The sequence below is a fragment of the Typopeltis vanoorti genome, chromosome 10, assembly GCF_054136105.1.
Source record: "Typopeltis vanoorti isolate ZY-2024b chromosome 10, IOZ_Tvanoo_1.0, whole genome shotgun sequence".
Lineage (NCBI taxonomy): Eukaryota > Metazoa > Arthropoda > Arachnida > Uropygi > Thelyphonidae > Typopeltis > Typopeltis vanoorti.
Window position 1 is genome coordinate 8,997,853 of NC_143558.1, and position 23,634 is coordinate 9,021,486.

The 23,634-nt window shown below is 36.6% G+C and overlaps 1 protein-coding gene across 1 annotated transcript in view; it reads right to left on the reverse strand.

Moving 5' to 3' along the window:
• Positions 1 to 22,836, reverse strand: part of LOC150102160 (tRNA pseudouridine synthase Pus10-like) — a 166,194-nt gene extending 143,358 nt beyond the window's left edge. Inside the window, exons 1-2 of the mRNA XM_090399825.1 lie at positions 22,694 to 22,836; positions 14,307 to 14,479 (exon numbers count right to left, since the gene is read on the reverse strand). Coding sequence (XP_090255951.1) covers positions 14,307 to 14,447 — 141 coding nt within the window. The 5' untranslated portion in view covers positions 14,448 to 14,479; positions 22,694 to 22,836. The remainder of the gene's footprint in view (positions 1 to 14,306; positions 14,480 to 22,693) is intronic.
• Between the last annotated feature and the right edge of the window lie 798 nt (positions 22,837 to 23,634).

The window sequence follows — 23,634 nt, forward strand, 5'->3', positions numbered from 1 at the left end:
GTTTAAACACATTCACATTGGGGCAATAGTAATTCGCTCCCCCACAGTAAACAACACATCCTCCCCGACAGCCACTATACTGCAGACGCAAGAAAAGCAAGTGGTTTTATTGTATCACTGAATAAGGTACAGAAACATTTGCAGCCTGTGTAATATATTTCTCAACAAATAGTGCAATTAGAGACAACTGGGATAAAAATGGCACTAACTAATGAATCACATGTCCCATCCCGCAGAAGCTATGCTGTATAGACTCAAGTAAAACCATATGTTGCACTGACAAACACAGTATCTAACTAAAAACTATTGTCCAATTTTTTCCTTACATGAAATAAGTGTTTGTTTGTTTGATTGCATTTGAAATGTTCAATGTCATTAAGACAGATCACAAAGGCTAACTTAAAAAAAAATTCTGCCACAAATTGAAACATGCCATATAATGCGTGAGAGTCTGCCTGCCAGCTCGACACGGAAGTGGCATGCAAACAAGCAGTAAAATTCAACCAAAGGGTTGAAACTTTGTGTGAGTTGAGCCCGCCCGTGCAACTCGGAAGCCATACACAAATAGTAACGAGAAGTTCCATCGGAATGATGAACAGGCAAAACACCACCCCATTGTAAAACTAAAAATATATAGTGACTGTTGTTATGGCAGTTTCAGATATTATGGAATTCGGTTGAAGAGAATTAGCATTTCAACTTAACAATTGTCGGCTTGTCTTTGTTGTTGGGTTGCATGAACTTTTGTTAATATCGCACCGATCATATGCATGTCTTCACAGCTGCTCTATCTCTACCAGCCTACCATTGCTGTCCATTTCTCACTCTGATTTCATTTCTTATTAGTCAGTCATTTTTCATTATGTATCTCAAGTCTTGTAAATTACTGGTAATTTTTCCTTGATGATGAATGGGAAAGTAGATGATGCTATTTGGGTAGATGACTTTGATAATGCACACGAGGAAACCACTCTCGAGGCTGGAAGTAGCAATAGTGAAGAATAGGAACAGGATAATCAAGAATAGGGGATTCTTGGTAAGTCATACCCATTTTCAGTTTTTCCCTGAAAACTTTAGTTTCCAAAAATCCCCACATATATCTCACACTATGATTTTTTAGCTTTAATTTTGAGAAAAAAAGTGCGAGTTATATTCGAGTAAATGCAGTAATTATTTGCTGATTATTTGGGTGTTGTATCCATTGGAGATGAATGTAGCTCATATAAAGGACAGTTTCCTCATTTAAAAGAGAACATATATCAATACTGCATCACATCATTACCCTTGTCAGAAATGTGGCTTGATTAAAAAAAGTGGTTTTAAAAATTCTTTTTAAATAAGGACCTGTCCTTCATGAGAGCTATATTCATCTCCAATGGATACAACACCAAAATAATCAACAACCAATCTTAATTATGGCCTTTATCCAAATCCTTCTCTCTCTAGAATGTCCATTCCATATGTAAAGGGAGTGTTAGATAGAATTCAGAGACTTCATTAAACTGGCCTTCAAGTTTCTTTCCATACAGTTTGGAAATCCCTTCCACAATTCTGTACCTAATCTTATCATTATGTCTTCACTTGCACATTTATTTTTTTGTTCAAATGTACTTGTACTTAACAAGAAATTATAATCTTGTTTCATCTTTATTACCCAAACATGAGCAAACAAGTTAGCACATGAAATCACAACTGGGCTACTTGTATATATAGTCATGAGTGGTTTATCTCTCTCTTTCTATATATATATATATATATATATATATATATATATATATATATATTATTATTATATCCAATGGCCCTAATATATCATATAATACATGGACTATTCCTTTCTTGGGCATGTACTCTTCCTTTCAATTAATCTAATTTTCCCATAACGCACATATTATGGGAAGAGTAACCATCCTGACTGGTTTCAACCTCTGCTAAAGTTTCATCAGTGAGGGATAGATCCATAAATATAAGATACCAAGAGCTATAACATATTTCCATCATCATCATCAAATTCCTCCCATGTACCCTCAAGGGGTGTACAGGATATGATAGTACTACATGAAAAAAATTACATCATTATTAATTTCCTATCTACAATTTTTCTCCAAATCAGTCTGTTACTTGTCAAGACATTACCAGATCTCATATTTCTATTGTCTAAGGCACTTTGTATCGTATCAATCCACCTATATCTTGGTCTTCCTCTGGGTCGTTTTGCTGCCAACCTGGCAGAGAACACTTGTTTTGCTAATCTTTCCTACCCATTCTGTTTAAGTGACCATACCACCTGAGATTAGCTCTGCTAACGCATTCCTGGATGCTGACAATGTCAAGTTCTTTCCTAATATCCTTGTTTTTAATATGATATTGCCATTGATGCCATCTGTTCACGCCTCTAATCTTTCTCAGGACTCTCATATCTGTGGTCTCTAGTCTTTGGTCAAGTGTTTTACTTCTGACCCAGCTCTCAATTCCATAAGTTAAAACTGGTTTGAACACTGTCTTGTATACAACTAATTTAGTGTTCCGACTAATTCCTCTCTTATTCCATATGAATTTATTCAATTGACTTCCCACCATACCAGCTTTGCTGATTCTGTTGTCTATTTCTATATTTAATTTACCATCTTCAGTAAAAATTGTGCCTAAGTAGCTGAAATGTTTTACTTGTTCCACAGGTTCTCCATTCACAACACAGTTGACATTTTCAATTATTCTGCCTATTTTCATTGTCTTTGTCTTTTTATTGCTGACCTTCATATCATATCTATTACAACAGCTATTCAATTTAGTCAGAGATCTTGCAGACTTGTAGCGGATTTATTTAGAAGTATAACATCATCCGCATAAAGCAAGGAGCTGACATTAACATCTCCAATTTTGATATCATGTTTAATACCACTTTCCTTCATAATGTGATCCATATAGATAATGAGTAACAGAGGGGATAATGTACATCCTTGTCTCACACCAGATTTAACATTAAACCATCTTCCTGTACTTCCTTCAATTCTAACTGCTGACTTACAACTCAAATAAAGACTAAGTATTGCTTGATACAATGCCCCATTGACACCATATAACTGCAGCGTATTGAATAGCTTCTCTCTTGGCACCTTGTCATATGCCTTTTCCAGATCAATAAAACTTAAATACAGATCTTTGTTATATTCCCATGCTTTCTCGACTATTTGTCGTAAAGTGAAGATCTCATCCTGACAGCCTCTATTTGGCCTAAATCCAGCTTGTTCTTCACCATACATAAAAATATAATGGAAAAACTCACGTAGAAAAATTATTTAATGGTATAATTTTCGCCCGTGTGTCACAGGCATCTTCAGTACAATTAGGCACAAAAATTAAACATTAACTGACAATTCCAAAAAAGCGCCACCTAAGTAGCTGGTGTAAGATAACTAAAAAGGTCAATAACTTTCCTAAAAAAAAAAAAAAAAAAAAAAAAAAAAAATTAATACAATAAAAAGTTAGGAAAGATTAGCTGATTTGTAAAGTACTATCTCCCATAAAGGGGACAGACGTAAGCCGTCGGATCTGTTTAAGTTAGGAGAATGAAGTAGAGTTTCACATGCTTCTTTATAAAGGCGTTCCATGAGAAACTGACTTTTGTGAAGAACTCTTGTCTTTTTCCAATGAACTCTGTGTCTAGTGAAGATGGCATGTTCTGCAAGTCCAGACTTTTCAGGTTTAAAGTATTCAATATAAGATTGGTGTTCTTCTAGCCGAATGGAGGCAGATCTTCCCGTTTGTCCGAAATAACATAATCCACAAGAGCACGGAATCTGGTAGACACCTGGATGATTAAGATGTGGAAGCTTGTCCTTTGGAGAAGCGAGAAAGGTGGAGATTTTTCTAAAAGGTAATTAGAAAAATTAATACAATAAAATTTTTATCTAATTTCTAATTAGATAAAAATTTTGAGATTTTGTAAGTTGGGCAACCTATACAATCTACGACTGGTCTTAACGGAATGCCCAACTTACAAAATCTCAAAATTTTTATCTAATTTACTCTCCTCTTCATCTAGAAGAACTGATACTTATATAAAAAATACTTTGGATTTTAAAAATAAAATTTCAGATCTTCATTTGGACGTTTCTGATATCATGATCAGTTTTGATGTTGTTTCTTTATTTACAAATGTGCCTCTTTCGGAAAGTATTGAATTACTACAACAGGAATTTCCTTCAGACATTGTAAACTTATTTGATTTTGTAATAAATTCTGGTTATTTTTCTTTTAAAAATAAGTTATATCAACAAATTGAAGGAACAGCAATGGGTAATCCTCTCTCTCCTGCTATCTCCAATTTCTTTATGGAACATTTTGAACAACGTATCTTTGACAATATTTCTCCCAGACCTACTCATTGGTTCAGATATGTCGATGACATTTTTGCTGTATGGAATGGCTCTTCTGATGAACTTCAACAATTTCTCAATAAGTTAAACGCATTTCATCCTAGGATCAAGTTTACCCTAGAAGTAGAATCAAATAAGCAGTTAGCCTTTTTAGATCTTCTAATTCTTCGCCAATCAGATGGTAACCTACATTTCTCAGTTTATAGAAAGAAGACTCATACAGGCCATTATATCCATGCGGAATCTCATCACCATCCCAGTCAAAAGGCAGGAACTATTAAAACACTGGTTCATCGGGCCCACTCCTTTTGTTCTACAGACGATCTTTTACAGAAAGAAATACGATATATAACTTCTTCCTTTCTATCTAATGGCTATAAGAATTGCTTCATTAAAAGAACTTTGAGTAGATTTAATATGTCTCCCTCTTCAAACACAGAGGAAATAACGCGCATTACCATCCCTTATATACAAGGCATCAGTGAACGTATAGCAAAAATTTTAAAACCACTGAATATTTTTGTTGCCTTTCGACCTTTTAGAAAAATCTCCACCTTTCTCGCTTCTCCAAAGGACAAGCTTCCACATCTTAATCATCCAGGTGTCTACCAGATTCCGTGCTCTTGTGGATTATGTTATTTCGGACAAACGGGAAGATCTGCCTCCATTCGGCTAGAAGAACACCAATCTTATATTGAATACTTTAAACCTGAAAAGTCTGGACTTGCAGAACATGCCATCTTCACTAGACACAGAGTTCATTGGAAAAAGACAAGAGTTCTTCACAAAAGTCAGTTTCTCATGGAACGCCTTTATAAAGAAGCATGTGAAACTCTACTTCATTCTCCTAACTTAAACAGATCCGACGGCTTACGTCTGTCCCCTTTATGGGAGATAGTACTTTACAAATCAGCTAATCTTTCCTAACTTTTTATTGTATTAATTTTTTTTTTTTTTTTTTAGGAAAGTTATTGACCTTTTTAGTTATCTTACACCAGCTACTTAGGTGGCGCTTTTTTGGAATTGTCAGTTAATGTTTAATTTTTGTGCCTAATTGTACTGAAGATGCCTGTGACACACGGGCGAAAATTATACCATTAAATAATTTTTCTACGTGAGTTTTTCCGTTATATTTTTATGTATAGTTATGTCTACTCACGGTTTACCTCTTTTAAAACTTGTTCTTCACCAAGCTTTTCTTCCACAATTCTTCTCAACCATTTCTCAAGTATACTTGCATAGAGCTTGCCAGGAACACTCAGTAGGGAAATACCTCTGTAATTCTCACATTCAGTTTTATTTCCCTTTTTATATATGGGTACTATGAGAGCTCTACTCCAATCATCGGGAATTCGTCCCTCTGTCCAAGCTTTCTGAACAATGCAGTGCAGCCACTGTAAGACTCTTATACCACCATACTTCAGCATTTCTGGTCGAATATCATCTACTCTTGCTGCCTTTCCACATTTCAAGCCTTTGTTGGCTTTTTCTACTTCAAGTATGGATATGTATTCCTGACTGCATGCCTGGTCAGTGTTTTTTACCACTGTGCTGTCATCACTGCTTGTTTCATTTAGCAGTTTTTCAAAGTAATTACTCCATACTTCAAGGATATCTTTTTCTTCCGTTTTCATGTCACCTTTATCATCTCTAATTCCTTTTACAGCACTCTTTCCTCCATTCTTAAGCTTCTTCAACAACCTCCAGAATATTTTGCCACCTTCTTGATATTTATTTTCTATATTCTTCCCAAAGTCCTCCCATGACTTTTGTTTAGCTAGTTTTACACAGTGTTTAGCATTCTTGCATTTGTCTTTATATTCTCTAAGAGCACAAGCTGACTTATTTGACAGGAACTTTTGGTGATGCTTTCTTCTTTTCCTTCACTGCTTCTTTAACTTCCTGTGTCCACCAGGGAGTTCTGATTTTTTTATCCTTACAGACAACCTCACCACATGCCTCTCTGGCAGAATCAATCAATGTTTTCTTCAGAGTTTACCACTGAATCTTCAAGGTTTGATTCCTGTTCTCAAACTCTTTCATTTTTTCTTCAATAATCTTTGTGTATTTTAGTCTACAGTTCACATCTGAGAGCTGCTCAACTTTTATTCGCTTTGAAACTTTCTTACATGTTATTCTTTTCAATGTGAAATTCAATTATATCCTGCTCAAGACTAAATAGTGATCACTTCCAATTTCAAATCCTCTGTACACTCTGGTGTCCTGCACCAGGGAGAAAACATCACTATCAACAATAACATAGTCAATGAGACTTTTCTTATTCCTAGCCTCTTCTCTCCATGTGAATTTGTGCACGTTTTTATGTTGGAACATGGTGTTAGTAATAACCAGTCCATGTCCTGAGCAGAAATCCAACAGATATTTGCCATTATTATTTGCTTTGCTCTTTTCTCCAAATTTTCCCAAAATATTTTTGTATGTCTCACAATCATTTCATACTCTGCTATTTAGATCCCCAACAAGGACCAACTTTTCATTTTTCATTGTGTCAGTTGCTTTTTCTAAAGCCTCAAAAAATTCCTCCACTTCTACCTTAGTAGAACCGTCTGTGGGACCATAGGCACAAATAAGTCTCATTGTCAGTTCCCCATTCTCATATTTGCCCACATTACTCTACTTGAGACTGACTGCCATTCAAGAAGATTAGCCTCGTATTTTGTGTTGAATACTATGGCTACAACATATTTCCTTAAATATATATTTTTGGTATGATAACGTAATATGATAATGGGGTGCTTAAGGGTCAAAGCTGTATAACTGAGAGGAGACCTCCACATAGCCTTTAAAGGAATGCGGAGAACCGACCAGGGCTTCTGACCTAATGTCCAATCCTCACCTTCTCGTGGCGCACCCTGTTGAGTATCTACTTTGATACTGAACGAACGAGGATGGGCAGGCAATTTGGGATTTAGCCGACCAAATTGTATTCTTATTGGTTAAACCAAAATAAAAAATGATGGTACAACATGACAAAATTTCATGCCGGCTGGGGCGTTGCCCGGTTAAACAAGGCCCCCGTTGTTTTCGCCAGAGAAACAGGGCGAACAGCGAAAAGTCAGCTACTGGAACAAATCTGAAAACAAACCCCAACTCAACATCACCAGAGTTAAAGATCGGTACTATCAACGTAAGAAGCCTGAATGGCAAAGAAATGGAGCTAGCTGAGGAATTAGATAAGTACCAGCTCGACATAATAGAGGTGACTGAAACAAAAAAGACCAAAACTGGTGAGATCTTTCTAAGCAATAAATACAAAATGTTATATTCAGGCAATGACAATCAAGGAAAAGAAGGAGTAGCCATAGTATTCAACACAAAATACGAGGCTAATCTTCTTGAATGGTGGCAGTCAGTCTCAAGTAGAGTAATGTGGGCAAATATGAGAATGGGGAACTGGACAATGAGACTTATTTGTGCCTATGGTCCCACAGAAGGTTCTACTAAGGTAGAAGTGGAGGAATTTTTTGACGCTCTAGAAAAAGCAACTGACACAATGAAAAAGGAAAAGTTGGTCCTTGTTGGGGATCTAGTTAGCAGAGTAGGAAATGATTGCGAGACATACAAAAATATTTTGGGAAAATTTGGAGAAAAGAGCAAAGCTAATAATAATGGCAAATATCTGTTGGATTTCTGCTCAGGACATGGACTGGTTATTACTAACACCATGTTCCAACATAAAAATGTGCACAAATTCACATGGAGAGAAGAGGTTAGTAATAAGAAAAGTCTCATTGACTATGTTATTGTTGATAGTAATGTCTTTTCCCTGGTGCAGGACACCAGAGTGTACAGAGGATTTGAAATTGGAAGTGATCACTATTTAGTCTTGAGCAGGATAAAATTGAATTTCATATTGAAAAGAATAACATGTAAGAAAGTTTTAAAGCAAATAAAAGTTGAGCAGCTCTCAGATGTGAACTGTAGACTAAAATACAGAAAGATTATTGAAAAGAAAATGAAAGAGTTTGAGAACAGGAATCAAACCTTGGAGATTCAGTGGCAAACTCTGAAGAAAACGATTGATTCTGCCAGAGAGGCATGTGGTGAGGTTGTGTGCAAGGATAAAAAAATCAGAACTCCCTGGTGGACACAGGAAGTTAAAGAAGCAGTGAAGGAAAAGAAGAAAGCATATCAAAAGTTCCTGGCAAATAAGTCAGCTTTTACTCTTACAGAATACAGAGACAAATGTAAGAAAGCTAAACAGTGTGTAAAACTAGCTAAACAAAAGTCATGGGAGGACTTTGGCAAGAATATAGAAAATAAATATCAAGAAGGTGGCAAAATATTCTGGAGGTTGTTGAAGAAGCTTAGGAATGGAGGAAAGAGTGCAGTAAAAGGAGTTAGAGATGATAAATCTGACATGAAAACAGGAGAAAAAGATATCCTTGAAGTATGGAGTAATTACTTTGAAAAACTGCTAAATGAAACAAGCAGTGATGACAGCACAGTGATAAAAAACACTGACCAGGCATGCAGTCAGGAATACATATCCATACTTGAAGTAGAAAAAGCCATCAAAGGCTTGAAATGTGGAAAGGCAGCCGGAGTAGATGATATTCGACCAGAAATGCTGAAGTATGGTGGTATAAAAGTCTTACAGTGGCTGCACTGCATAGTTCAGAAAGCCTGGACAGAGGAACGAATTCCCGATGATTGGAGTAGAGCTCTCATAGTACCCATATATAAAAAGGGAAATAAAACTGAATGTGAGAATTACAGAGGTGTTTCCCTACTGAGTGTTCCTGGCAAGATCTATGCCAGTATACTTGAGAAACGGTTGAGAAGAATTGTGGAAGAAAAGCTTGGTGAAGAACAAGCTGGATTCAGGCCAAATAGAGGCTGTCAGGATCAGATCTTCACTTTACGACAAATAATCGAGAAAGCATGGGAATATAACAAAGATCTGTATTTAAGTTTTGTCGATTTGGAAAAGGCATATGACAAGGTGCCAAGAGAGAAGCTATTCAATACGCTGCAGTTATATGGTGTTAATGGGGCATTATATCAAGCAATACTTAGTCTTTATTTGAGTTGTAAGTCAGCAGTTAGAATTGAAGGAAGTACAGGAAGATGGTTTAATGTTAAATCTGGTGTGAGACAAGGATGTACATTATCCCCTCTGTTATTCATTATCTATATGGATCACATTATGAAGGAAAGTGGTATTAAACCTGATATCAAAATTGGAGATGTTAAAGTCAGCTCTTTGCTTTATGCGGATGATGTTATACTTCTAAATAAATCCACTACAAGTCTGCAAGATTCTCTGAATAAATTGAATAGCTGTTGTAATAGATATGGTATGAAGGTCAGCAATAAAAAGAGAAAGACAATGAAAATAGGCAGAATCATTGAAAATGTCAACTGTGTGTTGTGAATGGAGAACCTGTGGAACAAGTAAAACATTTCAGCTACTTAGGCACAATTTTTACTGAAGATGGTAAATTAAATATAGAAATAGACAACAGAATCAGCAAAGCTGGTATGGTGGGAAGTCAACTGAATAAATTCATATGGAATAAGAGAGAAATTCGTCGGAACACTAAATTAGCTGTATACAAGACAGTGTTCAAACCAGTTTTAACTTATGGATCTGAGAGCTGGCTCAGAAGTAAAACACTCGACCAAAGACTAGAGACCGCAGATATGAGAGTCCTGAGAAAGATTAGAGGCGTGAACAGATGGCATCAATGGCAATATCATATTAAAAATGAGGATATTAGTAAAGAACTTGACATTGTCAGCATCCAGGAATGCATTAGCAGAGCTAATCTCAGGTGGTATGGTCACTTAAATAGAATGGGAAAGGAAAGATTAGCAAAACAAGTGTTCTTTGCCAGGTTCGCAGGAAAATGACCCAGAGGAAGACCAAGATATAGGTGGATTAATACGATACAAAGTGCCTTAGATGATAGAAATATAAGATCTGATAATGTTGGAGTCTTGACAAGTAACAGACTGATTTGGAGGAAAATTGTAGATAGGAAGTTAGTAATGATGTAATTTTTTCATGTAGTACTGTCATATCCTGTACACCCCTTGAGGGTACATAGCAGGAATTTGATGATGATGATAACGTAATGTAATCCAGAGATGACAACCATTTTTCTACTTGTAACAAAGTGGTGCATCATATCATAAAATTACTCTGAATTAGAGATAGCCGTAACAAGGTTTTTCAATAGGAAGGAAAGTGAGTTGAGCAAACAAAGACAATACCTGAAGCATCTTCACAACAGAAGCAGTTGACTTCACATCCAGTTATCCTAGTATTCCAAGATACAAACACTTTATGTGCCTCTGATGGGGAGAGTCAACTCAGACTGCTTTCGACCTTTATTGAATTCTCATCAGTGGAGGTTTTCTTATCCATTTATGATGAAGATACTTCATATGCAAACTTCTGTTTACTCACACTTAGGTAAAAAAATCAGAACGAGAATGCTATTTCTCATCAAATATAATGTATTTGTCTTCTAAATGAAAAACCTTGCTACAACTATCTCTAACTCAGAGCAAAGTAATAATATGATGATACACCATTCTGCACTTTGTATATGGGAATGTATCTCCTTCCACAGAGTTCTCAGTATCTTCACTGATTACACCCTTAATAAAGGTTGAAACTGATGTGGATAGTAATCATGTAATGCATGCTCACTCCCTACTTGAGCATGCTGTACACATTCTCAAGAAGGCGGTGTGCTGTGAATTGTGAACTACTAGGACAGTTTAATGTGAAGTTAACTGCCTCTATATATACAAAGTAGGTTCCAAAAGTTTCTGGCCTGATATACAAAATTTGCGGCGATTTTAAAACATCATGTGTGATAGATAGTACCATCGATGGGGAGGTTAGTGTACCAGTTGCAACTCTTTACCTGCATCATTCAGTTGGAGGCACTCATTTGATTAACATGTGGCATGCTAAGTGGCTCTAATGTTAAAAATCGAGTACAGTTTTTCACCAAAGAAGGGCTTTCTCCAACTGCAACCAAACAGAGATTGGATGGTGTTTATGGGGAAGCTTCTCCTTCATATTCTATCAAGTAGGAATGGGCTAAACAGTTTCACCTGGGAAGAGAGAGAGAGCATCGAAGATAATCCTCGTGATGGTCGGCCTGTGGAAGTAATCACTGAGGAAAATGTCTCTCTTGTTGAGGAGGAACTGCTCAATGACAGATGGCTGAAGCTCAAAGAAATCTGAGTAAAATTGAGGCTTTCTATAACAACCGTCTTTCACATCATTCGTGAGAAGCTTCGCATGACGAAGGTCAGTGCAAGGTGGGTGCCCCGACTTTTCTCTTCAATTCAGAAGGAACATCGTGTGACCTGTTCCTGCAAGTTTTTAGAGCTTTGCCAAGGGAATCAGAGAGAAGTGCTGGAATCCACTGTCACCAGGGTCCTTTATTATGATCTACTTTCCAAAAGAGAATTCATGGAGTGGTGCAAACCAGGTAAAGTACCGCCGAGAAAAGCCAAGGTCACTCAGCCCACCAAGAAAATCATGGTAACAATTTTTTGGGATTGCCAGGAAATTCTCTTGATTGACTTCAAGGAAAGGAATACCACCATGAATGAAGAATATTATGCTCCACTCCTGCACAAACTGCATGACGCCATAAAAGGGAAGAGATGAGGAATGCCGATTCATGGTGTTCGCCTGCTTCATGACAATGCTCCCGTCCATGTGGCTATTGTTGAGAAGGCTGCAGTGTAGGACTAGGCTTCCAGGAGATTGAACACTCACCCTACATGCCTGATCTAGCACCCAGTGACTACCACCCCTTCTTGAAACTGAAGAAAGACCTCGTCAGAATTTCCACATCAGAATGCAGTCCTTCACATAATATAGAAATGCTTGTTACCTTATTTTTTGAAATATCCTCATATTCTGAAAGAAGATAAAATTATTTATTATTACTTGGTATTTTATGGAGTTCCAGTACTCATCACACAGAACTATTCCACAATCCGTCAAACTCCACTCCACCAATTATATATATACTTCTATCTATTAATTGCTTGTATTCTCAGATAACTTTGCCTGCTTTGTGACAAGGCAGAGACCCAAGTTTCTTCAAAAGGGAAACCTTCCCACCTCCATTTGAAACAAGCTAATAATAGGTATTATTTCTGGGAAGATTCCAGAGCTAATAATTTTCACTGGGGAAGGGGGGGGGGTTACGAACTCTCTTTAAAGTATTAATCTATTAATTCATATTAGCCCTAAAAGTCATCAGCTGTTTGTATACTTGCAAACATAAGTATACTGTGAAAGGAGAAAACATGAATAATTAATTTGAAGCATATGTAAATGAGATCTTGTTGCACACTATCTACCAATAATTGCACAGACACCCCCTTTTATATGAAGTTATGGAACATTTCCAGGTTTGTTAATAACAAAACTGGTGTACAGATAGTAGGAAGCAGTATTTGATCCTAGCAGTTGAATACAGGTGGTATGGCAACACTGCCACCACCACCAGGCACCAGGTGAAGCACCTGGCAGTGCAATGACACATGTGGACATGTCACCAATATAACAGATAATGATGACACCTCTCTCGAAGTCACCGAGTTGACATTGTGTTGCCATACCAATGTGAACTCAGTGACTTCGAGAGAGAGAGGTATCATCATGGGCTGTTACATTGGTGACATGTCCACATGTGCCATTGCTGCTCAACTGGAGCATCCAAAATCAATGGTTAGTAATGTGATCAACAAATTGAGACATTCGGCATCATTAATGCAGGAAAACACCCAAAGCAGCTGCCAAAAATGACTGACATGGACAGGAGGGTGTTAAAATGGGTGACATGCAAAAACAGTCTACAATCGGTACAGACCATAATTACGCAGACACCCCTGTTATATGAAGTTATGGAACATTCCAGGTTTGTTAATAACAAAACCGGTGTACAGATAGTAGGAAGCAGTATTTGATCCTAGCAGTTGAATACAGGTAGTATGGCAACACGATGTGAACTCATCCGTGATGAGTTCCAGAGTGCCAGTAACACCATGGTGAGCACTAATACTGTACGAAAAGAACTCTATTTACTGGGTTTCCATGGAAGAATAGTGGCACACAAGCCGAACATCACAACAACAACATACAAGCGGCTCATCTGCCTGGTGCAAAGAGCACATGAACTGGACAACTGACCAGTGGAAAACGGTATTCTGGAGAGATGAATCAAGGTTCACCTGTTTCCAGTCTCATGGCAGGGTGTGGGTATGGAGGCAGCCTGGTGAATGCTTGTTACCACAGTGTGTTGTACTCACAGTAAAGTTTAGTGGTGGAAGAGTAATGGTGTTGAATACATTCAGCTGGTTTGGAATGGGACCACTGGTCGTTGTCTGTGGTTCCATGAAGGCAGCTTAGTAGCTTAATATTCTGGATAATCAGGAGCTGCCTACGCTGTGGACTTTTTATGGAATGGACCCCTGTTATTATCAAGACGACAATGCCCCATGCCACAAAGCCACAGCTGTTATGGAATAGTATGAAGAGATGGGTGTTAAACGACTGCTCTAGCCTGCACAGAATCCTGGCCACAATGCCATCGAACCCCTGTGGGATGAACTGGTGAAGCAATTGAGGTCCAGAGCAGGACATCCTCAATTTGTCACTGAACTCAATTCTGCTTTGATGGAGGAATAGAGACAAATTCCACCTGATGTCTGCCCACATTGGTGGAAAGCCTGCCTCAAAGGGTGCAGAAGGTGATCAAAGCCAAAGGTTGACATACCAGATATTAGGATTCACCTAATATCTGGTATCAATTGTAAATTGCTAAAGCTTCTAGACAATTATTGGTAGACAGTGCGATCGAGTGTAAAGGGTGCAGTATTTTACAATATGCACTGAACAATAAAATATTATTTCCATCTTACCTTTTCAACAAGATCATTTGAAAAATAAACAGTATGTGTTCGTTCACCAAGAAATTTCAAAATACAGCGCCGGCAGCATCCTACATTTTTTAGGAATTTAATGATACTGCTTCTCTCATTATCATCTTTTCCAATTAGCATGCTAAAGGAAAATCACTTCTTTTCTTGATTATCTATTTAATCATAAAGAAAAAAAAACCTAAATTTTTTGAAAAAAATTTACATAAATTCATTGGTATTTAAATTACAGTGACTAGTGATAATTAACCAAAAACCATTTCTTTATGATGAAGTAAACTGCAATAAGCCTCAATAGTGAATTTTTAGCATAGCCACAATTTTAAAGAAAGTTACATTATTTATGTTGTATAGTGTGTGTGCATGTGCACATGTAATGAAACCTCATTCTAATAGCTGAAATCTCATCCTAGTAGCTACCTGCTAATATAAACAATACAGTTTCATACTAATGGTGCCAAAAAAGTCTCCATGGTGCAATTGGAAGAATGAAGGAACATTGCGCCTTCAGTTCGAAAAAACATGAGTTCGATTCTCATCACGAGAGGAATCTTTACGGGCTTTTTCAGGCACCTGATCTGATAAGGTAACAAGGTTTTTTTTTTTTGGAAACTTGGGTTTTTCATCCCACATACAGGCAAACTGGCTTTGAGAACACACGCAATTTACAGACACAAAATACTGTTGGTGATGGGCAATAAATGGCATTCTGTGTGTGTTGATGGTAATAGTCAAGTAGTTTGAGGATTAAGTAGAGGAGACAGAAAGTTGTGTAGTGGAGTAGTGTGCACTCCCACAATGAGTCCTCAGATTCTTTGTAGGTGTCATGTAATATAATAGTTTCCAGCTATTAGCTTGCAGTTTCCATAAACAATACTGAATTGCTTTCTTAAATATAATGAAAAATACATATCTTGCTGCCAGCCTGGTTGGCCAAGAGAGTAACAGCTCTCTGCAACCAATTGACTATCGTAGCATGGATGTTTGTGAATGCCTTCAGGTGGCAGATGATTTTCACTGCCTGTTGTTGCACTGCTACTACCCTATTTACTGGAGGCGTGACGTGGCTTCAAATTCAATGTTTAATCTCTAAAGCAGTGTTTCTAAATTATTTAACTCTTAACCCACAAACAGTACTAATAAAACCAATTGATATTTCACTGGATTTCAAACCACCTCTTTCAGCTCGTTGCTGAAGATTCTATTCCCACATTTTTGGTAAATCAATGCAGCCCTACTTGTTGAGATATGGGAAAATGCTTGGTTGCTGATGGTGATCCAAAAAAAGCCTTTCACTTTTAATGACTTCCATGGAGTGCTGAAATTTTCTTCCATTTAGGTGTAAAGATTCCAATTGACAGCATGCCTGACTGTCAATAATAGTATGGCAGAATATTTCTTGTGTCTTTCAAGGTGGATGTTAGTTCTTCCTCTGTCCATAGTAGGTTAAGATGCAAGAACGAGTTATATGTTAAACACTTTCTGGATGTTTCAAAGGATGAAGTTTGTCCTCATAAGAATGAATCAAGTTTGCTAGTTTGATGTGTGGTAGAAAAGTGGTATAACATTATTTAGATGTTTGGCTATCTTTACAGATATATCCCAGCTTTCAAAAATGAGAAACAGTTTTGCTGCGATCTTGTATGTCAAAGGAGGAGAACATAGTGTGTGTGTATATATACACACAATGGAAGATAATTACATATATACCCACACACACTAGAAGATACATAAAACTCAATCATCCTGAGCTTTTCCATGTCATAGTTTTTAGCAATAACTAACATTCCTGTAAAAGAGACAAAATATGCAGGTCCCACCCACACATTCCTATCCCTTAACATGGTGAACTGGTTTGTAGAGTGCTTCCTATGAGGATAAATTAAAGGTTAGTGGGGTATAAAAAATATGATAAAATGATAAGTTTCTAAAGGAGTTTTATAGAATAGATGCTAAAGAAATTTTCCAATATGTGACTGGATGGGAGAGAATAAGAAGTCACTCCTGGAAGTTGAGTAAGAGTGTGGTAAGCAATGGTGTTAAGAATTCTTTTTTTTTTCTCCTTGGTAAATGAGTAAAACAGATTGCCAGCAGTAGTCATGAAGTCTTTGTTAGCGAATAACTTTAAAGTGAAATATGACAGGTATTGTGCCAATAATGATGGCAAACATCTCCCATGATGAATCTCTGGGCTTCCCAATGATGCCTGTATAGTAATAATAATAATAATTATTATTATAATGGTGTCTCCATGGAGTCAAAAGACTCATCGTGGGAGACCCGACATTGACACACTAACCATTATTTACACAATACCTGTCATACCTCTCCTTAAATTCATTCACAGTTGAAACATTCACAACTACCTCTGGCAAAGCATTTCACCCATTCACAACCCTCCAAATAATACACAACAAAACTCTCTCATGCTGTATAATCTTCACACCTTTTTAACCACATATCAAATTTGCAAGCCTTAACCATTCTCCTGAGGACAAACCTTAAGACATTCAAGACTGTATAAAGTGCTGTTACCTGCAGAGTTGCAGGTAACAGCACTTTGGGAACAGATGGGAAGATCTGTTAGCATTCATTCACATCAAAGAATACAAGAATATGTATTTCCATCATCATCACGTCCAGTCAGAACTGATAAACATGCACTGGACTACCTTCACACAGGATTAAATGGAAGCAAACTGCAGCACTACACAAAAGCCATTACAAAGTTGGGGGAGACAATTTTTAGTCAGCATCAACAACGAATCACTCCCCTATATCTCCACAATTACAGTAACATTGTTACCTAAAAGATGCTAGACTGTCATTTTAAGACCACATTCAGAGATCACTAATTTTTTTTTTCACACATTCATAGACCATATGAGATGTGGGCTAAATACTCCTTGTTCTAGAGACCAAATGTGGATTTCTTCCAAGCCACTTCAGACCTTCACTAAGCAAAGTAGTGATCCTGTCACCATGTGATATTCATCTACTACCTAAAGACTAGTATTTGGGCTTATGTGCTGGGTTAAACTCATAATGTTTAATAAAATGAACACAGCACAGAAGACCAATAAAGTACAAGTTCATTAGATCCTATATTTCATCTGTCACAGAGACACAGTCAGGATACAATCTTAAAATTATATTTGAGATTGTATCCCTAATGATGTCCCTGTGACAGAGAAAAACACAGGATCTAATAAATTTGTATTTTATTGTTACTCTGTGCTGTATTCATTACATTAAATGAATATGGATTTCAATTTAAATTAAATGTGGATTTCATTCAATGACCTACTGAATGCAGGGCAGAAATGCTATCCACTTGGCCAACCAAGCCAGCAAAGGATAGGTAGGACCTTTGTCCATTATTGTTTCAAGATTATTTTTTAAACAGCACTCCCACTCATGAGAAATAGTGCAGTATATGCAGATGGAATAAAAGATAAAGTGTGTTCAGTTAGTTTGCAGATGGAAATTTAAAGAATGTTAGGCAGATGCTGCTTGTGTTTTAACAGGCCCATGGAAAGTAGAGGAATGATGGATTCTAATTTGGTGTGGAGCAGCAAAAAATGATGAACCTGCAGAGAAAACAAAGCTGAAAGTATGAGATAGCACTTGAATTTATCTCACAAATGATTGCAACCTTCCTCTGAACAGAATTTTTAAAAATAATTTTGATTCAACATTTATACAAAATTAGTAACTGGATCAATGAAAGTAATGCCTTGAGATAGGCCAATCAGAGATAGCTGGCCCAATGCTATCACTAATTCAAATGCCACAAAGTGAAGAGACAGCTAACAAGTGCCGCCATCTCGTGGTGTCTAACCCTAAAATTGAATTTATAGGACAAAAAACCCAAGTTTCTGGGAGAAAAAAACCTGGTTGTCCATGCCAGAGATTGACTAACTCATGAACTGGTCAAAAAAAGGCTTAGAAAAAGTTCCTCTATCGGCAACTAGAATCGAACTGATGACACTCTTTCTTAGGGCAGTACATTAAGGAGTGAAAACACCACTTCCACTGAACTACACAGGCTCTAATATACACACACACAATGCTCTTTTGGGACAGTATGCAATGGTGTACTAACGCCTTTATTAATAGTGACATATGACCTATGGATGAAGTATCATACTTTCCTACTAGCAAAGAATGTGTGCCAGCACTTATTGTTTTACAAAAAATGTATTTAAAATATATATATAGCAGGAAAGGCTAAATGCAAATGTCAGTCCAAGGAGGAAGAGAGAGCGAGATTAAAGAAATTATGTACACTGAAATAATTTGCTGAAAGAAGGAAGATTGGATTTTGGTAGCAATGCAGGTGACTTGAATGGTATGGAAGTTAGTAATTAAAACAATGATTGTAGATCTTGAAGCTTTTGATGTATGTGCATTGCAGAGTTTATGAAATGAGTAATGGGAATGGTACTGTGTGCTACTATAACCACTAAACATTAAGCATTCTGAGAGAAGACCCTGGTAATAAATGTGATGATATATCAGCTGCTTGATAAGTTACCTTTTGTTTTCTTGTGATATTGTTAATAGGCTTAAATGATTAAAATGAATATTCAGGTAAGTATTTAGAGATCAAACAGGATCTATCATACTGTGCCTTCCAATATGCTAGCACATTTCAGTGTGCTCCTCTGACAAGCAATGTTGTAAGTATTATTGCAGTATGCTGCCATTCAATTGACTGTAGCCTACTGATCACACTGCATAATTATCTCTACTGATCACCCAAATCAACAAGCTATCATTAGGCAGAAAGGTGCTGTTGGTTTTATTTTCTTGTTATTAGACCATTCTCAGTGTAGACCATAACAAGATAAGTTCTGAGGTAATATTGACACCAACTTTCCTGCTATGTTCAGTCACTTAGGTCACTTCAGAATGAACTATATATGTGGATAAGTGGGCAGATAATAATGGATAAAATGTACAATGAACCATGCATTCCATGGTTGGAAGAGGGGGATGTAAATTAATTTCCTTCCCAGCATATATTTTTATATATTTTTTATAATTATTATAGAATGTAGCTTATATGAAAAATAGAATTTATAAAGCTGATTTTTGGATTAACCTCAGTAACTGCTCCAGACTATGAGGACAAAAGAAAATACTAGGGAAATTACTGCAATTTTAGAAGTTTATTTTTCACTTGGTTAGACTATAATAAATGCAGAGCACATCTCCTTGTGGATACATATAATGTTATGCATTAAGGGAAGGGCCACTACCCAGACCGGTTTCGACCTTTATTGAGGTCTCGTCAGTGGTAGCCAGATCCGAAGTGGTGATACTAAGGCATAACGCATAACGGTACTGACTTGATGGGTGAAGCATAAATGCTTTTCATATTCCCCTCCATCTGAAAAGGAAAGTTCTTTGGGCGGAGAATTACTGAGCTTTAAGCTCGCCCTGAAAGGGCAGTGAGGTTAACTCTGTTCAGCTGAGCATAGAATTGACTTCGGTCTCTTGTATTTGCAGAAATCTGCTTCATTATAGTCTGAAGCTTGCTTGATCAGTGGGTTCGGATGATTAATTGTCTTATTGAAGAACTTTTCAGCTAGGTCATGAAGAAGAGTTGTGATGTAGGGAATGCTGACGTCTCTGTGAATTTGGGAGTTTCTGATAAACCATGGAGCATCTAAACTCATTCTCAGACATTTGTTTTGTATTCTCTGCAGCTTCTGAATATTTGTCTTCGAAGTGTGACTCCACGCAGGAGATGCATAAGTTATGACTGGGCGTGGAGAGGTCATATTTACCTATATGAGTTGCCAAAAGGTGTACCATCTTACTATTAAATTACTCTGGATTTAGAGAATGATGTTAGAAGTTTATTTTTCACTTGGTTAGACTATATTAAATTTAGTTTGATCCTTTATCCAAGTGTATGCAAACAAAGTTTGCACCTGAAGATACTTAATGCATAACATTATACATATTTGCAAGGAGATGTGCTTTGCATTAAGGGAGATACTAAGACAAGAAGTGATGAGAGCTTGGTCCACCTTTACTACGAGTTGCCTCGGTCCTGAAGTATCTTCAGATGCAAACTTTGTTTGCATACACTTGGATAAAGGATTAAATTAAATTTATTATAAAAATTACTGCACTAAACTGGAATAAATGAGCAAAAATGTAGTATAAATCATGCTACTAATGCTGAGAGTGAGTAACAAGAGTTATAGGATAACAAATATACTGCCTAGGTTGACTAGTTCTTAAAAAAATCACATGGTTAAGACTACAAATACTATTAAATGATATGCCAAAACATCCATCCATTGCATGTGTTCTCAAAACTTTGCTGCACAGCGATATGCTGAGTCATCAGGAGATAAAACCATTACCAGCCCACATAAAACAGCGACTCAAATATATCTGAAAAATCTAGAAAATCTCTTCTGCTCTTTTTAGAGTTGAGATCACAACCATGGTGATTTTCAAAATAAGTCATAGAAAACCATTCAACCTGGTAAATACTATTTACAAATAGGGCAATGATGATAACTGTTTAAGTTTTCCATGTTTTTTTTTTTTTTGTTGTTGTTGTTTTTTTTAATGGCAATTCTGCTTCTCATGAAAGCTTAGGAACTTATATCAATAGCACAAATGAAACCAAGACTTTAAACTAAGATTGAAATTCTGCTACAGACAACAAATTTTTCTTGTGATGCTACTTCAGGTCAGTTGGTTAGAAAGTGAATAATACCTCTCTCTCTTCTCCTACTTACAAGCCATGGATTTGAATCTAACTATGGCAGGTATGTTTGCAATATCGTTAGACGGAGGATGATTTTCAGTGGTTCCCATATGGAAGAACTGAAGGCCAGAAGTGGATTGAAAGATTACAATGTTTGGTCTCTAGAGCCAAATTTTGATTTTCTAGATCTTATCTCAGCACTAATGTACTACAGGTTTATAACCTTTCATGGCTGGGATTCACACTGAAAAAGAAAGCCTACACACACCAGGTAATGAAAATGAGCATCTCCTAAAAACTGTTACAAATATATTCATACCACATTGTTATTCAAACCAGCAAATTAATTGGTGACAAGGAAGGGGCTTTATCATCAGCAATTAAGGAATACATAAAACTTATGAGTCAGACTAAAATCTGAGAGAGAAAAACAGAATTGAAGTGAAGAATGAAATGCTGAACTTAGCAAAATTTATAGAAAATATTACACAAGTATAATATGAGAGATAATGAATATATGCATCATACCATTCCATATATCAATACTAAATTCTAATAAATTTCAGAATCTTCACCAGAGCTCCAGAAATGAAAAATCTGGTTTATAATTTAATGGTTTTGGAGAAGTCATCACAACATAGTGTTGGATATTGGCATATCCAAGTTCTCCATCTAATCAAACAATGATCTACATCACTTGAGTCACTATCATCATGAGAAGAGTATGGAACCAAAATGCTCATTATAGGAGATCTGTTCTAAATATCATTAACTATATCATTACATAAATAACTTCAATTTTATCACTGAACATTAGCTTGTCATATTTAAGAGAACAGCAACATATCCATGTTGCCATCAATCTATCTAAGAGATCAACATATCCATATTTTGGCCATTTTACCTTTTATAAGACTACAACTACACTGGATGTGCAAAATATATATATATATATATATATATATATAGAGAGAGAGAGAGAGAGAGAGAGATTTATAGATTTTGCAAAGACATTTCATATAGTAAGTTGATGCTTTAAACAAAACAGGGATAAGTAATAAATCTGTGGAGAGAAATATGGAAGGAAGAAAGGGGAGTTATGCAAGGCATCAGAATTATGTGAAGCTGATCTAGTGGTCAGTTACCTGTATATTACTGAGGTTGTGGAATTGTTAAAAATTAAATGTTATACACCTGATATTAAGGTACGTCATGTGTGTGACATTTTGGTACTCTTACATTTAATTTCATTTTGCAAGGGGCACTGTTTAATGAGAGGGAAAATGGTTATCAAAGGTAGTTTACTTAGAATCAAACAAAATACTAATTCGGTATACAAGAACATTGAGGTGACACAACCATGTGAAAGAGAAGCATCACAGACAGTAGCAATAATAAATTACAAACGTCCTTTCTTATTACTGGGTAGATAAGACGATGGTCCAACCTGACCATCTTTTGGAATATTGACAGCCCCCTTTCCCACGAACTTCCAAATTTTACAGTGTAATAAAAATCTGGGGTCTTGGGAACTTAAGAGAGAATATTCTGCCGCCTTCATTATCGCAACTAGGGACTGGCAAACTGTTTTCACGAACTTTCAATAATTTTGCAACGCGAGTTTCACACTTACAAAAATGAGTGAGAGCTTCAAAGTGATTATTAAACAGTGCTTTATGATTTCGAACTTTAGTTATTGTTATAAGTAATTGAAAAAAAAACACTTGTTTAAAAATTATCACAAAAAATATTCTAAGAGAATGCTACGCGTGTAAAGACCAGCTTGCGAAAGGGCTGTAAAAGAATTCCGGTAGATGGCGTGATTACATATTATAGAATTATTAAGGATCATTTCATTCTTATTTTCATTATATATTTTTTTTAATGTTACTCCGACCCACGGAAAGTCATTTGTAAACTTTGTGCTAGTAGACTTTTGCCGCGGGTAGGCTAAGTTCTTTTTTTTTTCTATTGTTTATCAATTTTATACAATTTTATTCCACCAAACATGGACCTTTTTTTCAAGCTACTTCAGGCCTCCAATAAGTGTAAATGGTCTCCCAGAGGGAGATGAAATTCAACCACCTAATGACAATTATAACATTCATGCCCACCCACCGTGGGTTTCGAACCTGCATCCTGTTGATTAGAGAGCGGATACGAAAGCCATTCGGCCAACCCAGCCTGCAAATTCTTGACAATGAAATACCAATCCCTCATTACCAAAATAATATTTGTAAATAAAAAGAGAAAACATTTTACTAATTATATGAAGAGCCAATGGCTTCAATTCGGCGACATGAACTTATTTAAGTTAAGGGATATTACATCCCATATTGTTTCTTAGCCGAATAAGAAACTCAAAGAGTTTCATGCCGAATATAGAAACTATATATAGTTCGGCGATTCCAAGCGTAAGCAAATACCCTGATAGTGCAACACCTGACCCATTTGGTAGTGCAAACGGAGGCAACTCATAGTAAGGGTGGAGCAAGCTCCGATCACTATTCTTGGTATTTACCCATAATGTGAACTTAGCTTCTAGGAGCTGTATTACTGTTCTGCATTATGAGA